At 44.4% G+C, this 22,363-nt stretch overlaps 1 protein-coding gene across 1 annotated transcript; it reads right to left on the reverse strand.

Annotated features, from left to right (window-relative positions):
- Positions 1-9,615: 9,615 nt before the first annotated feature.
- LOC122941302 (coenzyme Q-binding protein COQ10 homolog B, mitochondrial-like) lies at positions 9,616-16,055 on the reverse strand. Its single transcript, XM_044298423.1, has 5 exons — positions 15,883-16,055; positions 12,486-12,635; positions 11,380-11,572; positions 10,808-10,909; positions 9,616-10,148 (listed from the first exon to the last, which is right to left on the reverse strand). Exons 1-5 carry the CDS (start codon positions 15,993-15,995, stop codon positions 9,987-9,989), a joined length of 720 nt encoding a protein of 239 aa, XP_044154358.1. The 5' UTR covers positions 15,996-16,055; the 3' UTR covers positions 9,616-9,986.
- Positions 16,056-22,363: the final 6,308 nt, after the last annotated feature.

Consider the following 22,363-nt stretch of genomic DNA (forward strand, 5'->3'; position numbering starts at 1 on the left):
TCTGCTGACATGAAGCCAGATCGTCTGTTACGGGACCTCTCTCCTCTGCCTGGGTGCTGGGCCTAAATTTATGAAAATGGACTCTTACAGTGGTGGGTGACGTGAAGCCTGATTCTCTGCTATGACATGAAGACTGATTCTCTGCTGACATGAAGCCAGATCCTCTGTTACGGGACCTCTCTCCTCTGCCTGGGTGCTGGGCCTAAATATCTGACAATGGACTGTTGCATTGGTGGCTGACGTGAAGCCTGATTCTCTGCTATGATATGAAGACTGATTCTCTGCTGACATGAAGCCAGATTGTCTGTTACGGGACCTCTCTCCTCTGCCTGTGTGCTAGGCCTAAATATATGCCAATGGATTGTTGCAGTGGTGGCTGACGTGAAGCCTGATTCTCTGCTATGACATGCAGACTGATTCTCTGGTGACATGAAGCCAGATCCTCTGTTACGGGACCTCTCTCCTCTGCCTGGGTGCTGGGCCTAAATTTATGAAAATGGACTGTTGCAGTGGTGGGTGACGTGAAGCCTGATTCTCTGCTATGACATGCAGACTGATTCTCTGGTGACATGAAGCCAGATCCTCTGTTACGGGACCTCTCTCCTCTGCCTGGGTGCTGGGCCTAAATTTATGAAAATGGACTGTTGCAGTGGTGGGTGACGTGAAGCCTCATTCTCTGCTATGACATGCAGACTGATTCTCTGCTGACATGAAGCCAGATTGTCTGTTACGGGACCTCTCTCCTCTGCCTGGGTGCTGGGCCTGAATTTATGACAATGGACTGTTGCAGTGGTGGCTGACGTGAAGCCTGATTCTCTGCTATGATATGAAGACTGATTCTCTGCTGACATGAAGCCAGATTGTCTGTTACGGGACCTCTCTCCTCTGCCTGGGTGCCGGGGCCTAAATATCTGAGAATGGACTGTTCCAGTGGTGGGTAACGGGAAGCCAGATTCTCTGCTATGATATGAAGACTGATTCTCTGCTGACATGAAGCCAGATTGTCTGTTACGGGACCTCTCTCCTCTGCCTGGGTGCTGGGCCTAAATTTATGAAAATGGACTCTTACAGTGGTGGGTGACGTGAAGCCTGATTCTCTGCTATGACATGAAGACTGATTCTCTGCTGACATGAAGCCAGATTGTCTGTTACGGGACCTCTCTCCTCTGCCTGGGTGCCGGGGCCTAAATATCTGAGAATGGACTGTTCCAGTGGTGGGTGACGGGAAGCCAGATTCTCTGCTATGGAACCTCTCTCCAATTGATTTTGGTTAATTTTTATTTATTTAATTTTTATTTTAATTAATTTCCCTATCCACATTTGTTTGCAGGGGATTTACCTACATGTTGCTGCCTTTTGCAGCCCTCTAGCCCTTTCCTGGGCTGTTTTACAGCCGTTTTAGTGCCGAAAAGTTCGGGTCCCCATTGACTTCAATGGGGTTCGGGTTCGGGACGAAGTTCGGATCGGGTTCGGATCCCGAACCCGAACATTTCCGGGATGTTCGGCCGAACTTCTCGAACCCGAACATCCAGGTGTTCGCTCAACTCTATTCAGGACTCATCATTATCAGCTGGAGCTTTTCAATACAAGATGTTGGCAGATTGACTGGGTCAATTAAAGAAAGTGACCCAGCATTTTGCTAAGAGAATCAGTCACTTATTTATGTTGCCCTTAGTTAGGACACCATAAAACTGGTGACAGGTTCCCTTTAAATGGGGCTGTGCTGCAACTGGTCGATGTGACCAATGTACAGTGATGTCACGGTCTAGAAAGAGGCTGTGGTGCTCATAGAGTGGCCGGCCTCTTATAACAGCTGATGGGTGGAGGTCCTGAGGGTAGGTCATCAATATCTTTTCCCGGATAACCCCTTTAAAGAAAGTTACAAAGGTAAGCAGTCAGCAGCATGTTTAACAAAGTAGTAGTGCTCATTCATAGGCTGGGCAGAAATCACCTGGTGCACACTGGTCTCATTAGAAAGCAGTGGGGCAGTACGAGTGTGACTATAGTGATAAGGTGCCTATTATATATAACATATCCGTTTCTGTTCCCAGTGGGAGTCCATTATATTATACACATCAAATAGACGGGTATGAATGATACCCCTAACAAAACACGCCAGACAGCATTGGCCATTACACTTTTAGGACTTTCGGATATACTGCCTCAGACAACTACTGTTCATACACATTTACCTGCACAAACAAATGAATCACGTATGATTGTCTGACAACGTCATACACATGCCATTGCAGATGACAAGCAGCCCATAAAATGTGCCCATCCAACTTTTCATCGGATGTCTGATAGGTGATGTGGCAAATGATCTGTCACCTAATATTTCTCCAGAACCATCAGAAGTCGAATTAATTAGGCAGCACCATTTTTATAGGAAGCCCCTTTAAGGCGTTACCCCACAAAAAGTATTACTATCTAATGAATAGGGCATTTTAAAATAAGTTTTATTGCAATAAACATATACTTTTTTTTAATAAACATTACATTTTTCTTTCTGGTAGCGCCCCCTGCTGTTTGTCCTTATGGTCCACCTTCACCTGCATTCAGAGGTGTGAAAGAGGCCTAACCCTGGGTTCACACCTGAGCGTTTTACAGCGCGTTCAAACGCGCTGTAAAACGCTTAAGACATGAAAACCAATGCTTCCCTATGGGAAGGGTTCACACCTGGGCGTTTTACAGCGCGTACGAACGCGCTGTAAAACGCCCGACGCTCAAACAAGTACTTGAGCTTCTTTGGGGCGTTTTGACGCGCGTTTGTGGCCATAGGACACTGCAGTCAATGACACAAACGCGCGTCAAACGCGCGTTTACTATTACAAAAAACGCGCATAAAAACGCGCGACTAAAACGCGCGTTTGAGGAACGCTCAGGTGTGAACCCAGGGTAAGGCTTTAGCAGAGTGGAGCGGGTGCAGGCACCCTGCCAGTACAGCACTCACTGCGGCCCCACAGCAGCATCCATATGCCTGTACACCGCTGACATATCATCTGTGTATGGATTCCAAGCGCTATAGACACCAGAACTAGGGTGCCTAATTTGGAAGTAAAACAGAGGAAAAAAAGTTCATAAAAAAAAATTATATGCCATTTAGATTAGTTTATAATAAAATTATTCAAAAGGTTAGGTAGAGAAGATACTAGTGCCAAAATGCTGGACACTACTATACAGAGGTGTCACACACCTGTCTCCCATAGACTTTTTGCCAACTACTTAATGACAGATTGCCCGGATATTAAAGGGAACCTGTCAACGGGATTTTGGGTATAGAGCTGAGGACATGCGTCGCAATACCCAGTCCCCATAGCTCTGTGTGCTTTTATTGTGTAAAAAAAACGATTTGATACATATGCAAATTAACCTGAGATGAGTCAGAGCTTGAAAATACAACTCTTCTCTGGTCACACAAGTAAGATATGACTCTTTTATGTTAATTTGCATATGTATCAATATTTTTTTTTTTTACAAAATAAAAGTACACAGAGCTATGGGGACTGGATATTGCAGATGTGCTAGCGGCCATCTAGCAACCCATGTCCTCAGCTCTATACCCAAAATCCCGGTGACAGGTTCCCTTTAAGTCTCCTGACCTCAGCAAATAGTTGTAATTCTTGGTGATGCTAATAAATTATGCCAGAACACACCCATAGCTGCTGCCTCCAGATTGACCTGGGTCACATATATCAGTATCTCAGAGAATCTCCTGGATTAGATTACATAACCCCCTGTGTCCTAAAGCACAGACATCAAGCCAGATAAATCTGCCTTCTGTTCCCTCAGTTCCTGTTACAGCAAGGTTGGCCGGATTATCAATGTCTCTAAAGCAACCTCAACAGTGTAAATCTATTCCCCCTCCCATAGAGCCCAACCCCACGCTCTTCACCCTACTAATTAGGGTATATCTAATGATTTCTATTTCAAGATTTGGGCACATTCCCATCCTTTGGCTCCTTGTCATGTCAGCATAACTCAGAACACCCCTCGTGCAAATTCTTGCTGACCTTTTAATGTCCACTCAGGAGCACAGTTCATTCATGTGCTCTCAGTTTGAGATCAGAACATTCCTTGGAAGAAGTGCCAGGGGTGTTACCGCCTGCAGTCTGTACTAGACTCCTGCCAGAACTAACTTGTCTCTCCTGCCAGAACACTACACTGCAGAATAATTGTCAGACTGATCATCTTTTTCCTCCATGATTAATATTATTCATTGAAACTTAGTACAAAACACAGACGCCCAATGGTCAGATTTTCCCCTAAGCAGTCATAGCTACGTTCATTCACTGCTCTGTCCCATGTATCTATTTACCCAGGTCAAGGCAGGAAGCGGCACCCTTTGGAGATAACGTGTTATAATCGGAATACACCTTTAATGTATTTAAAGGGAGTCTGTCACCACATGTCTTCCAATGAAACCTCCTTCTGCTTCTCCATCTGTCCTGTACTGCGTGTGCGCTGAACGCACAGCTGTAAGACTTTAGGGCCAGCCACCATTACAAATACAATGTCTGGCCCTATCAGTCAACAGTCAGTCCCTGGCAAGGAAAAGAATCTGAACTCCTGGGTGTAACAGCAACACCTTCGTTGCACCAAGGGGCTCTTTAATATAAACTAAAAACAGTTATTTATCTAAGGGCTCATGCACATGAATGTATGTGCCCCGTGCCCGTGGATTGCAAATTGTGGTCCCCAATGCAAGGGCACCTTGTGCTCGCTGTTTGGGTCCGCAAGAGATGGTCCACACCACAAATAAAATAGAGCATGTGGTACAGAGGCACGGACCAAAATCCCACAGAAGTGCTTCGTAGTGCTTCTTTAGGCATTCAATCCGTGCCCCCAATCCGTATCTTGCAGATTGTGGACCCATTCAAGTATGGAGTGCACAGTGCCAGTGCCCGTATACTGCGGACCCGCTGTATGCAGGCCACACATGTTCGTGTGCATGAGCCCTAAATAGGGGCTATGGATCAAGATGGCACAAAGTGTATTGGAATCGGCCGAGAAGCACACATCTATACAGGAGTGTTTCGTTGGAAGGTATTTGGTAAATTCCCTTTAACAGTTTTCTGTATTAGAATGCCTTGTGGAAATTGTACATTAGGATTCATGCACGTGGCCATATTCATCCGCTGTATAGATCCATTAGAAAGCTACAGGTCTATAATTTCCCTCATACTGTGTGTTGGAAATAAAATCATGGTATGCTCTACCAAGTCATTTTTTTTTTTTGGGCTAGTTACATTCCTTATAGTGCGATATATGAAAATATAATGGTGTTACTTTCATTCAGCCGTTTCTTATAAAAAGGAAGTTTTATAATATGTAAATTTGGTCTCTACCAGCAAGTAGGGCGTCTACTTGCTGGTAGCCGCCGCAAAAAACCGCCCCCTCGTCGTGTTGATTGACAGGGCCAGCCGCGATCTCCTCCTCCGGCCGGCCCTGTCAGCATTTTAAAAATCACGCGCCTCTGTTCATTCGGCCTGCGCCGATGACGTCTTCTCTTTCGGTGATGTCATCGGCGCAGGCGCACTGAGAGAGTTCTGAGGAGACGAGCCTCCTCATCTCAGAGCCCCTGCGCCGAATGAACAGAGGCGCGCGATTTTTAAAATGCTGACAGGGCCGGCTGGAGGAGGAGATCGCGGCTGGCCCTGTCAATCAACAAGAGGAGGGGGCGGTTTTTTGCGGCGGCTACCAGCAAGTAGACGCCCTACTTGCTGGTAGAGACCGGATTTGCATATTATAAAACTTCGTTTTTTATAAGAAACGGCCGAATGAAAGTAAGTAACACCATTATATTCTCATATATCGCACTATAAGGAATGTAACTAGCCCCAAAAAAAAAAAATGACTTTAGTGGGGTGACAGAAGCCCTTTAAGCAAGATTTAAAAAACAAACAATAATAAATAAAAAAAACTTTGCATAGTTCTGTTAGGCCTTCTTTGTTTACATGCTGTGGGGGGCTTATAACAACAATCACTGAGCTCTCCCTCATGAATATTTTTGGGTGTGAGCAATCTACTCAGCCCCTCTCCCCCTGCACTGCAAATGCAAATAGATGTGTGTGTGTGTGTGTGTGTATATATATATATATATATATATATATATATATGAGAAAAATGGCGGCACTGGCTATAATCAGAAAAAATTGGGTGCACGTTCCCGGGGAATCGACTTCTTACCCCACCAATGTATCCAGAAACGGGAGCCGAAACGTTGCACCGGATGGTTGAATAAAGGAATCACTTAATTTCATCAAACTGGAGTGCCGTCCATTTTCTGGATATATATATATATACACACATCTAATATATATATATATATATATATATATATATATTCTTATATGCACATAGAATTACCTATATGCGTCTGATCATGGGGGCTTATGGGGTGGATCACTTGTGACAGAACCGCTGTTTTGAAAGGGCTGCCGCCGCACTGGTGAGAGATCACGTGTGCGCAATTCCTCATAGGAGCCGGCTGGCAGCAAAATGCTGAGGGGGCGGACATAGAGGCTCTGACGTTTTGTGTACAGAGCGGGCCACTCCCTTAGGCAGGGATAAGCCTGTACACGAAACGTCACCAAAGGAGCCTGGTAGATGACGTCGAGAGTCACGTGACACGCAGAGCTGCGAGTGAAACAGGACCACAAGAAAATAATAAAGTAATTTACAAAATGACAACCCCTTTAAGGCCTTTTTACATGGACAGATTATCAGGAACAAATTCTCATTCCCGATAATTGCCCTATGTAAAGGCTGATGCGGCAATCGATTGTCGGGAAGGAAGTGTTCCCTCCTGGAAATCACTTACTCACTAGCAGAGGAGACTGCTGCTATTATATGCAGCGATCTCCTCTGCAGCATGAAGAGCAGCGATCGCTATGCAATAGCTCGTCACCATGCTGTCTAGTGGTTTGCCGGTGGCAGATCACTATTAGACAGCGCGATCAGCCGCCGGCAAGCGCTGATGTTTAAATATGCTTAAAAAAGAAAAATCTGAATTGTCAGATGAACAAGCGTTTGCGCATTCATCGGGCAATTGGCAGCAGTATTAGGCCTTATGCTCACGGCCAATGTGTGGCCGTTCCGTGCCGTGGGGACCGCAATTGCAGTCCCCAATGCACTGGCAATATCAGTGCAGCGGGCCAGACTCATTCAACTTGAATGGGTCCGTGGTATGTCCGCACCGCAAAAAAAAAAAATACATGGCATTTTTTTGCAGTGCAGAACCACGGAAAGAAACACCACGGAAGCACTCCGTAGTGCTTCAGGTGTTCCGCATCTCTGGAATTGCGGAACCCTTTTAAGGCTACTTTCACACTAGCGTTCGGGGCTCCGCTTGGGAGTTCCGTTCAAAGGCTCTCACAAGCGGCCCCGAACGGATCCGTCCAGTCCTAATGCATTCTGAGTGGATGCGGATCCGCTCAGAATGCATCAGTCTGGCAGCGTTCAGCCTCCGCTCAGCAGGCGGACACCCGAACACAGCTTGCAGCATTCGGGTGTCCGCCTGGCCGTGCGGAGGCAAACGGATCCGTCCAGACTTACAATGTAAGTCAATGGGGACGGATCCGTTTGAATATGACACACTGTGGCTCAATTTTCAAACGGATCCGTCCCCCATTGACTTTCAATGTAAAGTCTGGACGGATTCGTCTGAGGCTACTTTGACACTTAGAATTTTTTACAATATAATGCAGACGGATCCGTTCTGAACGGATCCACCGTCTGCATTATATGAGCGGATCCGTCTCAGACGGATCCGCTCTGAACGCAAGTGTGAAAGTAGCCTAAGTGAATAGGTCCGCATCCATGATGCAGGGTGCACACAGCCGGCGGCCGTGGATTGCCGACCTGCCGTTTGCATGAGGCCTTACACCGCAAGATGATCACTAATGAGTGCTCATGTGAACGCTGAAATATCAGCCAATTACCTGATGAACAAACAAATGCTCCTTCACTGGGTGAAAGAATCTGATGTGGAAACCAAAATCATGGTTTCTGAGCAGCAGAATGTCCCATGTTTACAGGGATCTACTGCCCAGAAACAATGAATCTGGAGGGGGATGTAAATGCAGCCATCACCTCAGGTAATTATCAGGAACGTTTGGTTCATTCCTGAAAATTACCTGTGAATCAGTACAAGTAAAAAAGCCTTTACACATTGATCTCTGTGGACATTGTGCACCAAGGCAACCTGCTAAACAACAGGCACCTCAGTGGTGCTAATGACCTAGTTGACGTGCTTATCTGTCTTCTCCCTGAATAAGCAATCACCTTGTTTTTTGTGCTAGTTCACATGTATTTTTTAGGTTACACTAAGGAAGTGCCCATATAATAGCAGATCCTAATTGAGTCACTCATCACTACACCCTCCATAGAAATGAAACCTGCATCCCAAGCTATATACCAGTATTTGATTTTTCTATTAGTCATTTCTCAGAAGTTCTCTTCCTTTAAGAAAAATGCATGCATGCCCAGGACATATGACTGCATTATTGGGGCTGTAATAGGGCACACAGAGGAACTTTATTTCCTCTGCACCTCTAATACTGCAATTTTGTCTTCCGTACAGATCCAAAAAGGTACAGAAGAGAGAGCACTAATGTGTCTCATTGGTTTAATAGGGCTTCCAATAATCAAAAATGTTGTACATCCACCGAGTTATTCATTAAAATGTATTTGTATAGAGCCACCTGCTGTTTGTTCTTTCTTATTTCTTTGTCCTGCTCACCGAAAAGGCCGCACATGCTCCGTTTCATCCTTTAACTGCCTCCTGAGCTGTAATAGCTCAGGGGGCGTGTCCATGCTCTCCCTATCATCGCTCAGGGGGCGTGTCCATGCTCTCCCTATGATAGGGAGAGCATGGACACGCCCCCTGAGCTGCAGCAGAACAGACACTCCCCTTGAGCTGTCAGCTTGATATAAATCTAGCAGAACAATGAATGGGGAGATCCCTGGATCCATGTGAGGTACAGGGCTGGTTCTAGCTTTGCTAGAAAGAGATGGTCATCTACTACAGTATATGATGTCTGATATTCATTTTTTTCATTAATAATGGTATATACCCTTAAATTGGACTGAGCTGCACAAAGGCCAAGGAAGAGGCTGCAACCCCTTCTAAAGGGTCCATTCACACGTCTGTAGGTGTTTTGCGGCTCCACAAAACATGGATACCGGCAATGTAAGTTTCACATTTCGGAGGACCACACATCGCTATAATAGAAAATTCCTTTTCTTGCCCGCAAGCTGCAGGAAGCCATTAATATATTTGACAGAAAACCTTTAAAAAGGGGTTCTCTTGGAATTTACATATCAATATCAGTTCACGAGTGCCCACGGCCTCTTCCTAGACCACCACCATTAATAGGAAATGGGTTTGACAGCATTTTAACTATTTAACGGTGGTTTTTACCTCCATTGTGGCAACCTATGTTAATAAAATTAACTTTCACAGATTACTTCATGTGATTACTTATCTCTTTATAAAATTATTGCATTGGTGTTCTATCCTCAGGATAGGTTATCATCATCAATTCCTGGACAACCCCTTTAAAAAGGAAAAAACTAATTGCATTACACCCATAAAAAAAAAAACAAGCCATGTGCTGATTTAACTATTAATATATACATTTTTATTTTGCTTAGATTATAAAAATCAAAATTCCCTAAAACATATACATATATCATTGTGCTATTGGAAAGGCAGTAAAATACACTGCTATCACACAGTAGATAAAAATAAGTATTCAATATTTAGACAGTACAAGGTTAATAATTTATTACATCAATAACTGCACAATATTAAATAAGTTCCTTTGTTGTAAATAAGTTAATTATGTATGAGCGTCCCATTTAAATAGATATAAATAAAGAGGGGTTTGTGCAAAGTCTTGATGTGGTCCGATTTGAAGGTGCATATTTCTGGTGCTCCGATCCATAGGACCGATGATATCAGTGGAAAGTCCATGTATGCGTTACTGCACAGCTCGACGCTTAGCTGCCCGTAATGAGACGTCCTGCTGTCCATATGTTCTGGCTGCTTGGTTTTCAAATGCTGTGACCATCTGCTTGGCTACCTCATCGAAAAAGACAGTGGCCAAATGAGAATGGAGAAGAGATTTGAATTCAAATGACACCTGAAAGATAAAATATAAAAACAAAATTGTAAACCTGGTGGAGAAATCGGTTTGCAGGCTATGGTGGGTGTTGTAGTTTGCATACTACTGTAAAGTGGCAAAAGCTTGTACATAGTGTCATAGCAAACCCCTAGGGGCCTTACTTCCTTTGATTTTGGTCAACAGATCAGATTAACACCAGAAACCACACTGAATTTATATATGGCCTTTTTCACATCATATTCGTGAGGTCTGCTCTCCTGTAATCTTTTTAATTAAGAAGGGGCTCGCCTCTCGTCAGAGTTGAGATCCGATTCCCTTTTGATAAGAAAAGACACCTATGGGGGAAAGTAGATCTCCTAATATGTATGGGTACCCCAACACCAAAGAAGACTAATCCTAAGAGCAGGACATTTGTATACCCAGGGCCACAAATCTGATTGTGTTTCATAGTGGGTGCAAAGTAGGGCTACACGACAATAAGTTGCGCGACACATAGGGGCACAACTACACTGCAACAATTTTTATGCTAGTCTATGGTGTCGCATCTTAGATGGATTTTTTGCTACTGTAGTGTCGCAGCGCGACATCATAGACTATTAAAAAAATTGTCACACGACACGCCGTCGTGTAGCCCTAGCCTTATACATTTTTACGTCAGATATTGTATAATCACTTACAAAGAAGTCAAGTGTGCAAGTGTCCGGTCGTCCAGGTAATCCTGGCCCAAATCTCCACACCGTCTCAAGGTGACTAAACAGCTTCCCATCACTGCAGACAGCCTGTGCCAAGAACAACGGAATATTAAATACAGCACGGAAAAATGTAGACAGTATTCACACATTTATGTAATCTAGGAAATGGGTGTGGGAGCTTTGTTTTATGGAGTTTCACCAAGATACTAAAGACTCATTTAAAAAAAAAAAAGAAAAAAAAAAAAAAAAAAAAAAAAGTTCACTGACTCCTGAAGCTCTCTCCAACAGACAGGAATTATGAAGAACAAAGGTCGCACCACATGGCAGACCAGGAACGGTTGGCAGTAAAAAGTCCAACTACACAGAAAGACAGCCTGTTCTCCGGAATCTTACATCATCACCTGCCTTTCACCTCAATGCTATTAAGGGCGTTTATGCCAATGAAAAGGCACAGGCTAAGATAAGGGTGCCATGGAATAAAGAAGGGCCTCAGACTAATTTTCTATTAACCCTGGGCAAAGTAGGTAACAAAGATATACATCAGAAGAATAACTCACTCGAATTTGATGGTTGGGTTTTACGAATATCTCAGATATGTAGCGTTCCACGATGGGTGGGAAGCCCACCTCTAGCTCAGCGCGGGTCACTCCATTGCGGCAGGACAAGACCTTCGAACTGTTGCACCAAGGTACAAACATCTTGTAGTCTTTCACATTTGCAACAATGTCAAACATCTGATCTATTGAATACCTGCGGAAAGCAAGACGTTCATTTTAGAGATAAGCCCGTCATGTACTTGGGAAAAACACAACTACATATTTTGTTCAGCAGAGTTGTGGCTTCTAAATGGAGGACATCTATCAAGACACAGATGTACTTTTCTACGCCTCTTTCTAGAAAGCTCTGGCGGCAGATTATCTTCCGTAAGAACTAAGGATCAGGCATGTTAAAAAGCCATAGTCTGATAAATTTAGTAGACAGGCCTGAGTGCAAGTGAAGCAGATATAAAAGATTACTATAACACAGCCTGACTTTCTGAACATGATTTTATGACTATAGTACTTTTCAGGTACTTTTTAGTTCTTCTTAGGCTACTTTCACACTCTCGTTTTGTGCGGACCCGTCATGGATGGATCCGTTCAGATAATACAACAGTCTGCATCCGTTCAGAAAGGATCCATTTGTATTATCTATAACATAGCCAAGACTAATCCGTCTAGAACACCATTGAACGTCAATGGAGGACGGATCCGTTTTCTATTGTGCCAGAGAAAACGGATCCGTCCCCATTGACTTACATTGTGTGCCAGGACAGATTAGTTTGGCTAAGTTTCATCAGACTGACACCAAAACGCTGCGTTTGGTGTCCGTCTCCAAAGCGGAATGGACACTGAACTGATGCATTCTGAGCGGATCCTTTTCCATTCAGAACGCAAACTGATCCGTTTTGGACCGCTTGTGAGAGCCCATGACAAATCTCACAAACGGAAAGCCAAAACGCAACTGTGAAAGAAGACTTCTAGGGCTTGATTCTCAGTTGATGGGATGATTCAGGATCAAATCAAAATTGGCATAACCCATGATGGGTGTGGAACTCTCTGGTATCGGTTTATTGCCTCCACAGATCCACTGTATTTGATTATATCATGACTCAAACACTTACCCTAAGACTTTGGACTCTGTATAGTCTATCCTTTTGCTCCCCAATATGGGTGCCACAAGGTTAAGGAAGGACCTGGTCTGCACATGGACTGGAGATGGTAGAGGTAGTCGTGTACATTGTGAAGCGAGAATTCCACAGGAGTTCAAGTGTCTGAAATGAAGAAAGAGATAAAGGACGTCAGAGAAAAACCCTGTAGAGCTCACAGGTCAGTCTTAAGAATGTGCTTTGGTAAAAATACCTTAGATACCTCCATCATGAGGATAGAATTTCATTAGCATTAACAGCATGGCTCATAGCGTTTAACAGCCTGCTGCTCTGGACAGACTCGTTTCTCCTCGAAATTGGTGAAGTTCCACTACCTCCCCCCTCAGAACCCCTAGCTCACAGAATGGCTCCTTCACACCCTATTTATGACATTTGTTACTCTCTACTCTGCCAATTAAACCAACATTGCTACACCGAAAGTCTGCATCCTGTGAAGCCACAACTCCTAGCTGCAGTTGGTTAGCACATGCTGGGAGTTGTGGTTTCACAACAGTTGGAGTGCTGCAGGATGCAGACCCCCGGTCAATACATCAAGCTCAATGCTTGCAGTTACAGAGTCTGGCACTGTAGTCATTTACTCTGCATAAAAGGCATTTCCCTGTACAGAAGGCATTGTTCTCTCTTTCTGTATGAGTCACCACGTCCGGACAGAGAAGAACGCATTTCCCTTCCAGGAAAAGGTTAACACCTTATCATCCAATAGACCAGGCTCTGAATGTGTCTGTCCATCCCCTGGAAAGTGCTAGATATCCAATAACAAAATGGCATAAAAATATAAGTTCTCATGCACGTTTTTGCGGATCAGATGCAGACCCATTCATCTTAATGGGGCCTAAAAAGATGCGGTCAGGACACCCGTGTGCCTGGACTCCGTAACTCCATTCCACGGCCCCGCAAGAAAATTGTACATGTCCTATTCTTGTCCATATTGCAGACAAGGATAAGACATTTCTAAAGGAGTAAAAATACCGGCTGAATCTCAGCCGGTAACTGTGCTTTACGGATCTGCAGACCGCAAAAACGGCTACGGCCGTATACTTTAGTCCTAATGGAAAGATTTGAGCCTGTTCTGTGTTATGGACTCATAATCACTGAAGCCTTGTTCACGTTTCCGTTTTTCACTGAAGTGCGCTGTCCGCATTTTCCTCAGACAGCACACATGCGCATTTGTTTAAATGAGTCTGTTCACAGTTCAGTATTTTTTTTACTGACTGGGCAAGAAAAAAAATAAAAAAATCACGGGGACATGCACTACTTAGATCCTTAATGCGAACCAAGCAAACCCATTGAAGTCTATGGGTTAGTGAAAAATCACTGGCACAACACGGACGACATCTGTGTTGTGTCCGTTTTTCACTGAAGACTAATAGATTCTTTGGAAATTAATTTTCAGCTGAGCAACTAACATGAATTACGAATGTCCGTTTTTATCATCCGTGTGTTAGACTGACTAACCACGGACGAAACATGTACGCTTTTATTTCACGGACGTGACACTGACACAAATGTGAACGAGGCCCGACTGTGTGAAAGCGGCCTTAAACAATAAAAAAAAAAAATTTTTTTTTTTTAATTGTTAATTTCAGTAGAGTAGTTTATCAAAACTGTTAGAATTTAGCTAAATTTTCCCACTGAAACAAAAAAGGGGCAGGGAGAGAGTTGTAGTAAAACTTCCCCGGCAGTGGCCTCATCACATGAGAATCACGGGTTTTAAAAAATGCAAGTAGCCTGCCGAGTTCCAAGAATCCTCCACAATCACCCTCCCCGCCCATCATGAGCTCACAAAAGAAATGCCTCTTATCTGACGTGCCCTAATCCAATGAAAGTGAATGGTGAGCCCCCACCTCACACATGGCTATTGGGGGGCAAGACAATAGCGCTCAGTGTTTTATCATTATCTGCTAATTACCGCAATCTGACTTATCAAGCCGGACAGGACTAGTCTATAGAGGATTAACCAGAGTAAAAGGAGGCCATACACACAGAGCTGGAGGATGGTTGAAGAAAATATTGGAAGAAAATATTAAACCCAGCCAACTTTTTGTCAGAGGAGGATGGTCTGTCATCAGTTACGTTTCACCCGATAAACATCAGTTTTGGTTGAAATTGACCATTTTGATCAACTTTAAAACTAATGTGTACGGCTGCCTTAAGAAAAGCAGCAACAAACCTGTAGGACAGCGGTTGGCAACCTCTGGTATTCCAGGGGTTGTGAATACAACTCCCAGCATGCACATTTGTTCAGCTGTTCTTGGGACTGTCACAGAAGTGAATGGAGAATGCTGGGAGTTGTAGTGCCGGAGGTTGCTGATCCCTGCTATAGCCAGAAGCCCATACACCTATCTATTAAATCCCCAGATAATGTCCAGTATCAGATCACAAGCGGCAGCACCTGTGCCATGCAATGCCAGGCAAAACTGTAACACCAAAGTCACATGACTCATCCCCGGGGAGATCACGGTGAATACCACCTGAGAGAAGCGCTTCTACAGGGTGACAGTCATATGGAGTCACTTCCAGGGGGTGACATCACAGGTGAATTATGGGATACACCTTACACCAAATAAATTCCTTTCAGCAGAAGTCAGATCACACGGAAGCAGCCTCAGGTCAATAAAGTAACCATGGCGGTATTTAGGGGTAACCGTCAGGAGCCATCCCACACTACAGGTGACATGGCAGCCTAATAGACTCCTTCCATAAATGTCAATTGAAATTGTGCAACAAATGGTTAACATTTTCATTGTCTTCTATGGAAAGGGGGAGACAATCTGGATAAAAGTGACATTATATAATGGGCATCATATGGCCAAATATCAGACATCACCCATTTCTAATATAAAAGAAACCTGAAGTCTATTAAGACCCAGGAAGATTTATTAACCCTTTCTCCCCCACACTGGACATTCATTGTATAGCCGCAAACACAAGCTCACATTGACTCTTCATTACATATGGCTGCAGCAATACAACAGTAAAAGTAGTAAGTAGCACACTAGTATTAGTAGTAAGTAGCACACTAGTATTAGTAGTAAGTAGCACACTAGTATTAGTAGTAAGTAGCACACTAGTATTAGTAGTAAGTAGCACACTAGTATTAGTAGTAAGTAGCACACTAGTATTAGTAGTAAGTAGCACACTAGTATTAGTAGTAAGTAGCACACTAGTATTAGTAGTAAGTAGCACACTAGTATTAGTAGTAAGTAGCACACTAGTATTAGTAGTAAGTAGCACACTAGTATTAGTAGTAAGTAGCACACTAGTATTAGTAGTAAGTAGCACACTAGTATTAGTAGTAAGTAGCACACTAGTATTAGTAGTAATAGCACACTAGTGGGTACTGCGCTCTCACCTCAGTCCATGCTGCTTGCCGGCTCTCCTCAGCGCTGCATGGCACGGCCCCCTCTCAGCCTCCAGCAGGGCTCGCAGTAGGGCAGAGGTGCTTCTCCCGCAGTGTCCGGCCATTGCTAGTACCTGGCAGAGCTCACTTGTTCCCGGCTTCAGCGTTAATGAGCCGGTTCTTCCTCAGCAGCTCAGTTTCCTTGTATGGAGAAAGAGCGGGCGCTGACGTCACGGGGGAGGGGCGGAGCTCCCGAGGTCTGACCTTTTGTCAGGCGGCGCCAGTGCTCTGAGGTAGACTAGCCTGGGAAGTCTGTGCTCGTGTGTGTGCACAAGGTGATGGCGTCACGTGGAAGCGGCTTCAGTGCTATATATGTGCAACCTAATCCAGAAGTATTTAATAAAACCCGTAAACGCTGCACCAAGGAAATGCTCACATTTTTATTTAAATAAAGCCAAATTGCAGGAGTGGATCATAAAAGGAGTGAAAGTATTAAAGGGGTATTCCGGTTAGAGAAAGTTATTAAAGGGGTTGTCCAGCTGTTAATATTCATGACCTACCGTGAAGAGGAGGCAGCGCCCCGAGCACTTAGTCTCGGGGGTCCAGTGTAATACAAGTACCCGCTCCTTCCAAGTGAATGGAGCGAGTACTTGTAGTGATACCACCGCTCCAGAGGAGACGAGATGTAGTGTCATGACGAAGAAGAGGCTCGACAACCCCTTTAAGATTGGTGAGGGTTCTGCCGCTGGGACCCCCGCCGATCACAAGAACAGGGGCCCATACCCTGAGGAGCCCCCATGAAATGGACAGAGTGGCTAGTCGGAAATTCGTGCCACTCCATTTCTGTGGGAGCTCCAGAGAAGAGCTAGCTGAATACAGCGCTCCTAACATTGGTAAATGAGCTACACAATCAACAGGGAAATATTATTTACTACTAAGGATAAATCTAAAAAATCTCCCATGCACGGAAAGTTATCTGCAAAGAAACGGAAAACTATCGGTACTCGTCTATTGCTCCCTGTATGCACCACTAGCCCAATACCAGTACGACCTCTGCAGACCAGTGACAGCCGGTGGCTCAACTATTGTTCTCATCTCACTATTTGGAAAACAAGGGACAATTGTAATTATCCGTAGTCGGCTGCTTTCAGATCATTGTGATACAGGTGGGCCTCTAGGTTAAAGAAGATGAGGGTTGTTGCCTCAGGCGTCCAGTTTTATTTGGTGGCCACCTGCCATGGAAATGTAAAAAAAAAAAAGTCTCAGGAATTTATGGTAATGAAGCGTTGTTAGGTTCATACAAGTGCTGATAAGGCGGCCATACACATTCAATGGCTGTTGGTCAAATAATCATTTGGCCAAACAGCACCCTCTCCCGACTCCCCCAAACAGATCCAGCAGGCTGCTCTGTGCCGAAACAGCCTGCCGGATCTCCTCTACTTCACCGCCGATCCCCATTGACTTCAATGAGGTCTGACACTGATCCGGCCAATTTCCAGCATAAATGCATGCAACGGTTTATGTCTAGTCAAACCCAGAAATCAGCCAGACCCCAAAGCAGTCAATGGGGATCCGCAGGTGAAGTATAGGATCCGGCAGGCTGCTCTGTGCCAAAACAGCCTACCAGTTCTCCAAATGGCTATGTGAAGGAAGCCATACATGTCCGGTATGTGTATTTAATGGGGAGAGAGGAGAAATCCGCTGCCAGACACTTCTGGCTTTGACTTATCTCCATGGAGAACATAAGGATCAGGTGAAAATATTCACTTCTCAGAAAAAGGTTAACAGACAGTATATAAATGGTCAGTAAATCTTACTCTCAGGTTGCACATGTAACATAAGCGATCCAAATTCTTCCTTAGGGCTCATCTGCATCCATTCCGCGTTTTCGGTGGGTCTGATACGGACCCGTTCACTTCAATGGGGCCTCAAAAGATGCGGACAGCAAAGGGCCCGTTCGTCCATTCTGTGGTGTCCGCAAAAATATAGAACATGTCCTATTCTTGTCCGCATTGTGGGCAAGGATAGGACAGTTCGATTGGACCGGATGCTCTGTTCCACAAAATGTGAAACGCACATGGCCGGTATCTGTGTTTTGCGAACTGTAAAACAGGCTACCGCTGTGTGCATGAGCCCTTACCAAGTCCGTAAAAAGTAGTAGCATCAGCATCCAAGAACATGAATGCTGGTGCTACTCCTTTTTACAAAAATATTCACTTCACCCCGATCTTTTTCTCCTCCGTCATCATCTGTCGAGGAGAGTGGGGAGCTCCCCATACACCTTATACCAGGAATGGTGGGTTCGGCCAACAATACACTGATGTATATGGGGAACTTTTGAACCTTTGAGATTCAACACAGATTTTAACCCCTTAGTGACTGCCAATATGCCTTTTTACAGCGATCACTAAGGGGCCTTAGCCTAGCCCTGTGATGGCTACCCTCCGGCATTCCAGCTGTGTTAAAACTACAACTCCCAAGAGGCACACTTGCTTGGCTGTTTTTCAGAACTCCATAGAAATGAATGGAGCATGCTGGGAGTCATAGTTTCACTATAGCTGGAGTGTCGGAGGTTAGCCATCACTGGCCTAGGCCGATTACTTTTTACGTCCGTGCAGCAGAGAGCAGAAACTCTCTTTCATGACAGCCAGGCTCCTGCTTTCACGCGCCGATCCGTGCTGTGTAACCCCTTAGATAGAGCAATAACAAATGCAACATAACTGATTTAGAGGGAGGGAGGATAGGTCATCATTATCTTTTCATGGGTAACCCCTTTAATCTTGATGGGCCTCATAGTTAGCAGCAGAGTAAACCCATGTTTTCCCCGCAAAGGGATTCATTTATTAAAGGACGTCTGGAATAAGAATAGTCGCTAAGGACATTTTTGACAATATTTTATCACACGGACGCTTTTACACCAAGTGTGACAGATAAATAGGATAGGGGCCAAAGGAGGGGTTGTCAGGTGCTGTGCCAGGCTGTCTTGTATGCACCTAATTTATGACAAGGCACAAACCTTGTCATAAATTAGCCGTATATTATGGCAGCGCAGGGGGGACAACTAAGACCGGCGTAAAAAGTAATCTTAGTAAACGTTCCCCAAAATTGGAATCAAAGTATATGCACTATGGGACTAAATGTAGACAGTTATAAGGGAAAAGTGTTGAATGAGGGACAGGGCAGAGCGGGATGGGGCAGAGCTTAGCTCTAGGCCAGGCATCCTCAACCTGCGGCCCTCCAGCTGTTGTAAAACTACAACTCCCACAATGCCCTGCTGTAGGCTGTTCAGGCATGCTGGGAGTTGTAGTTTTGCAACAGCTGGAGGGCCGCAGTTTGAGGATGCCTGCTCTAGACCAAAGAGGGGTTGGGAGTCCAGAGCTAATACAAAACCTCATTTAAGACAAAAGGTTAGTGTAATTGTTGGTACTAATTGATTGCTACTTCTCCCATTTTAATTATTCAGTAGTGCCCGGTAGGGAAGAAGACCCCAATCAGCTGCACTGTACTCCGCATACTAGACAATATTTATTTTTCTTGTGGTCATTAGGTTTTTGCAGAAACAGCAGACTTGAATGTTATCCTGTTACAGGTAAGGCTACTTTCACACTGGCGTTTTGGCTTTTCTTTTGTCAGATCCGTTCAGGGCTCTCACAAGCGGTCTGTTCCGTCTCCATCCCGCTTTGGAGGCGGACACCAAAACGCTGCTTGCAGCGTCTTGGTGTCTGTCTGACCAAACGGATCCGTTCTGACAGACAATGTAAGTCAATGGGGACGGATTCGTTTTCACTGACACAATCTGGCACAATAGAAAACAGATCCGTCCTCCATTGACTTTTAATGGTGTTCAAGACAGATCCGTCTTGGCCATGTTAAAGATAATACAAATGGATCCGTTCTGAACGGATGCAGATGGTTGTATTATCAGAACGGATCCGTCTGTGCAGATCCATAACAGATCCGCACCAAACGTGAGTGTGAAAGTAGCTTAATATACTTCTTGAAGGTATGTCAATTCCATCTGGCTTTGGCAAGTCCTAACCGAATATAGTAGGTGCAAGGGCTGTCAAACCACTTCTTGTCCCACGCAGGCTGTCTTTAGGTTGCAAGTCATGCTTGTGAGAACCAACACCTGCAGTACTGGGACTATGAGGAGAACTGTATACAGGGTTATTATAGGCCACCACATATGCTTTTTATCACCATTGGCAAAAACATTTTCTACAGGTGAAACATATTCCTCATAAAGACCGAATTTATACGTGTGTATTTGTTTATCCTCTGCACTGTCATAGAAATCAGCTAATTTATGACCAGGGGTGTGCCTCATCATAAATTAGGTGCACCCCTGGTAATTTCCCCTCAAATTAGGCGCACCTCTAGCAGTCCATGTGCCAGACGTGAAAGCGAACCCAGCCCCAGACTAGAGTAGTTTTTGCCCAACATTTACATGTTTAGGTTTAAGGCTAGGTCTACACAACGACATTTGTCGCGCGACAATTTTTATAATGGCAGTCTATGGTGTCGCACTGCAACATGCGACATGCTGCGACAGCGACGCAACAGTCGCAGAAAAATCCATCTGGATAAAAAAATCCCTGTTGGGAAAATCTTATAGTCATGTTCATTGCATGCGCTGTTTAAAGGGGTTGTGCAGGAAGTTTATATAGATGACCTGTCCTCAGTATCTCAATATCTGATCAGCGGGGGTCTGACACCTGGCACCCCCGCCGCACAGCCGTTTGAAGAGGAGGCAGTGCTCCATGTGAGCTCTGCTTTCTCTTCATTATAGTGCCCGTCGTCTCGGAAGTGCAGTATAATTACAAGTACTCGCTCCATTCACATGAATGGGGCGAGTACTTTTAATTACACGATGCTGCTGCTAAGGAGAGCCATTCCAATAGTCCACCTATTCTAGTTTTTACTTTAGTTGCCCTCCTCTGAGCCTTCTTCAGCTCTGCTATGTGTTTAGTGTGTACAGGATCCCAAAATTGTATGCAATACTGTATAGGGTACATTTGCTAAAACCTCTTTTTTTATGTCGGTCTTAGTTCCCCCCTACGCTGCCGCAAGGTATGTCTAATTTATGACGAGAAGTGTGCGTCATCATAAATGTGGCGCATCTGTGGCAGTCTTTGCGCCTGGCAAAAAAAGAACGCCTCTTTCTGGCCCTGGCTCGGCCCCCGACATGCCCACACTCCACCTCTGTCCCGCCCAACCAGGCCAGTTAAAAAGGGGACTATTTTACACCTAAAATAGTCGCAAGACCCCTTCTAAATGTGCCCCAATGTGCTGCCTGACTAGCGATTTGTAAAGTGGCAGGACTATGTTCTCATCACGGGCATCTATGCCCCTTTTGATGCAATACATATTCTTATTGGCCTTTGCAGCAGCTGCCTGACACTGGTTGCTACAGTTAAGTCTGCTGTCAACTAAGGGCTCATGCACACGACAGTATTTTGCGTTCAGTATACTGGCCGTTTTTTGAGTTCAGTATGCGGTACATATACCGAACCCTTCATTTCAATGGTTCAGCAAAAAAAACTGAAGTGTCTCCGTGTGCATTACGTTTCAGCATTTCCGTACCGTGAAAAGATAGAACATGTCCTATTCCTGTCCGCAAATCACGGTGCTTGGCTCCATTCAAGTCAATGGGTCCGCAAAAAAAAAAACCGGAACACATACGGAAATGCATCCGTATGTATTCCGTATCCATTCCGTTTTTGCTGAACCATCTATTGAAAATGTTATGCCCAGCCCAATTTTTTCTATGTAATTACTGTATATGGCATACGGAAAAACGGAACGTAAAAACGGAAAGGAAGCGTAAACACAACGGAAACAAAAAACGGAACAACGGATCCATAAAAAACGGACCGCAAAACACTGAAAAAGCCATACTGTTGTGTGCATGAGCCCTAAAATTAAGTTTTCAAAGTAATTTTCCATGTTACCCAGTGTTTTACCATTTAGTATGTACGGGTGACTTGCATTATTCCTTTCCATGTGCATAACTTTACATTTGTCAGTGTTAAACCTCATCTGCTACTTCTCTGCCTAAGCATCCAATCTATCCAGATCCCTCTGTAGTAGTATACTGTTCTCTTCCGTGTTAATTACTTTACACAGTTTAGTGTCATCTGCAAAAATTTTACTGTGCAAGCCTTCTACAAGATCATTAATACATTTATTGAAGAGAATAAGGCCCAATACTGACCCCTGAGGTACTCCACTAGTGACAGTGACCTAATCTGAGTGTGTTGTAGTTGTAGTAGGCACACCTCCACCTGTCATCACTTGGCTCAACCACTATATAAAACAAATACAGGTCCTTCTCAAAAAATTAGCATATTGTGATAAAGTTCATTATTTTCTGTAATGTACTGATAAACATTAGACTTTCATATATTTTAGATTCATTACACACAACTGAAGTAGTTCAAGCCTTTTATTGTTTTAATATTGATGATTTTGGCGTACAGCTCATGAAAACCCA

Source organism: Bufo gargarizans, chromosome 6, assembly GCF_014858855.1.
Source record: "Bufo gargarizans isolate SCDJY-AF-19 chromosome 6, ASM1485885v1, whole genome shotgun sequence".
In the NCBI taxonomy this organism is placed as follows: Eukaryota; Metazoa; Chordata; class Amphibia; order Anura; family Bufonidae; genus Bufo; species Bufo gargarizans.

Excerpts from the sequence above, each read along its gene's own strand:
- LOC122941302 (XM_044298423.1), bottom strand. The coding sequence starts at position 15,995 with ATGGCCGGACACTGCGGGAGAAGCACCTCTGCCCTACTGCGAGCCCTG. Across the intron at positions 12,636-15,882 it reads GGCAAGCAGCATGGACTGAG|ACACTTGAACTCCTGTGGAA; the intron begins GTGAGAGCGCAG and ends TCTTCATTTCAG. Across the intron at positions 10,149-10,807 it reads CTTGCACACTTGACTTCTTT|GTGTCATTTGAATTCAAATC; the intron begins GTAAGTGATTAT and ends TTTATCTTTCAG.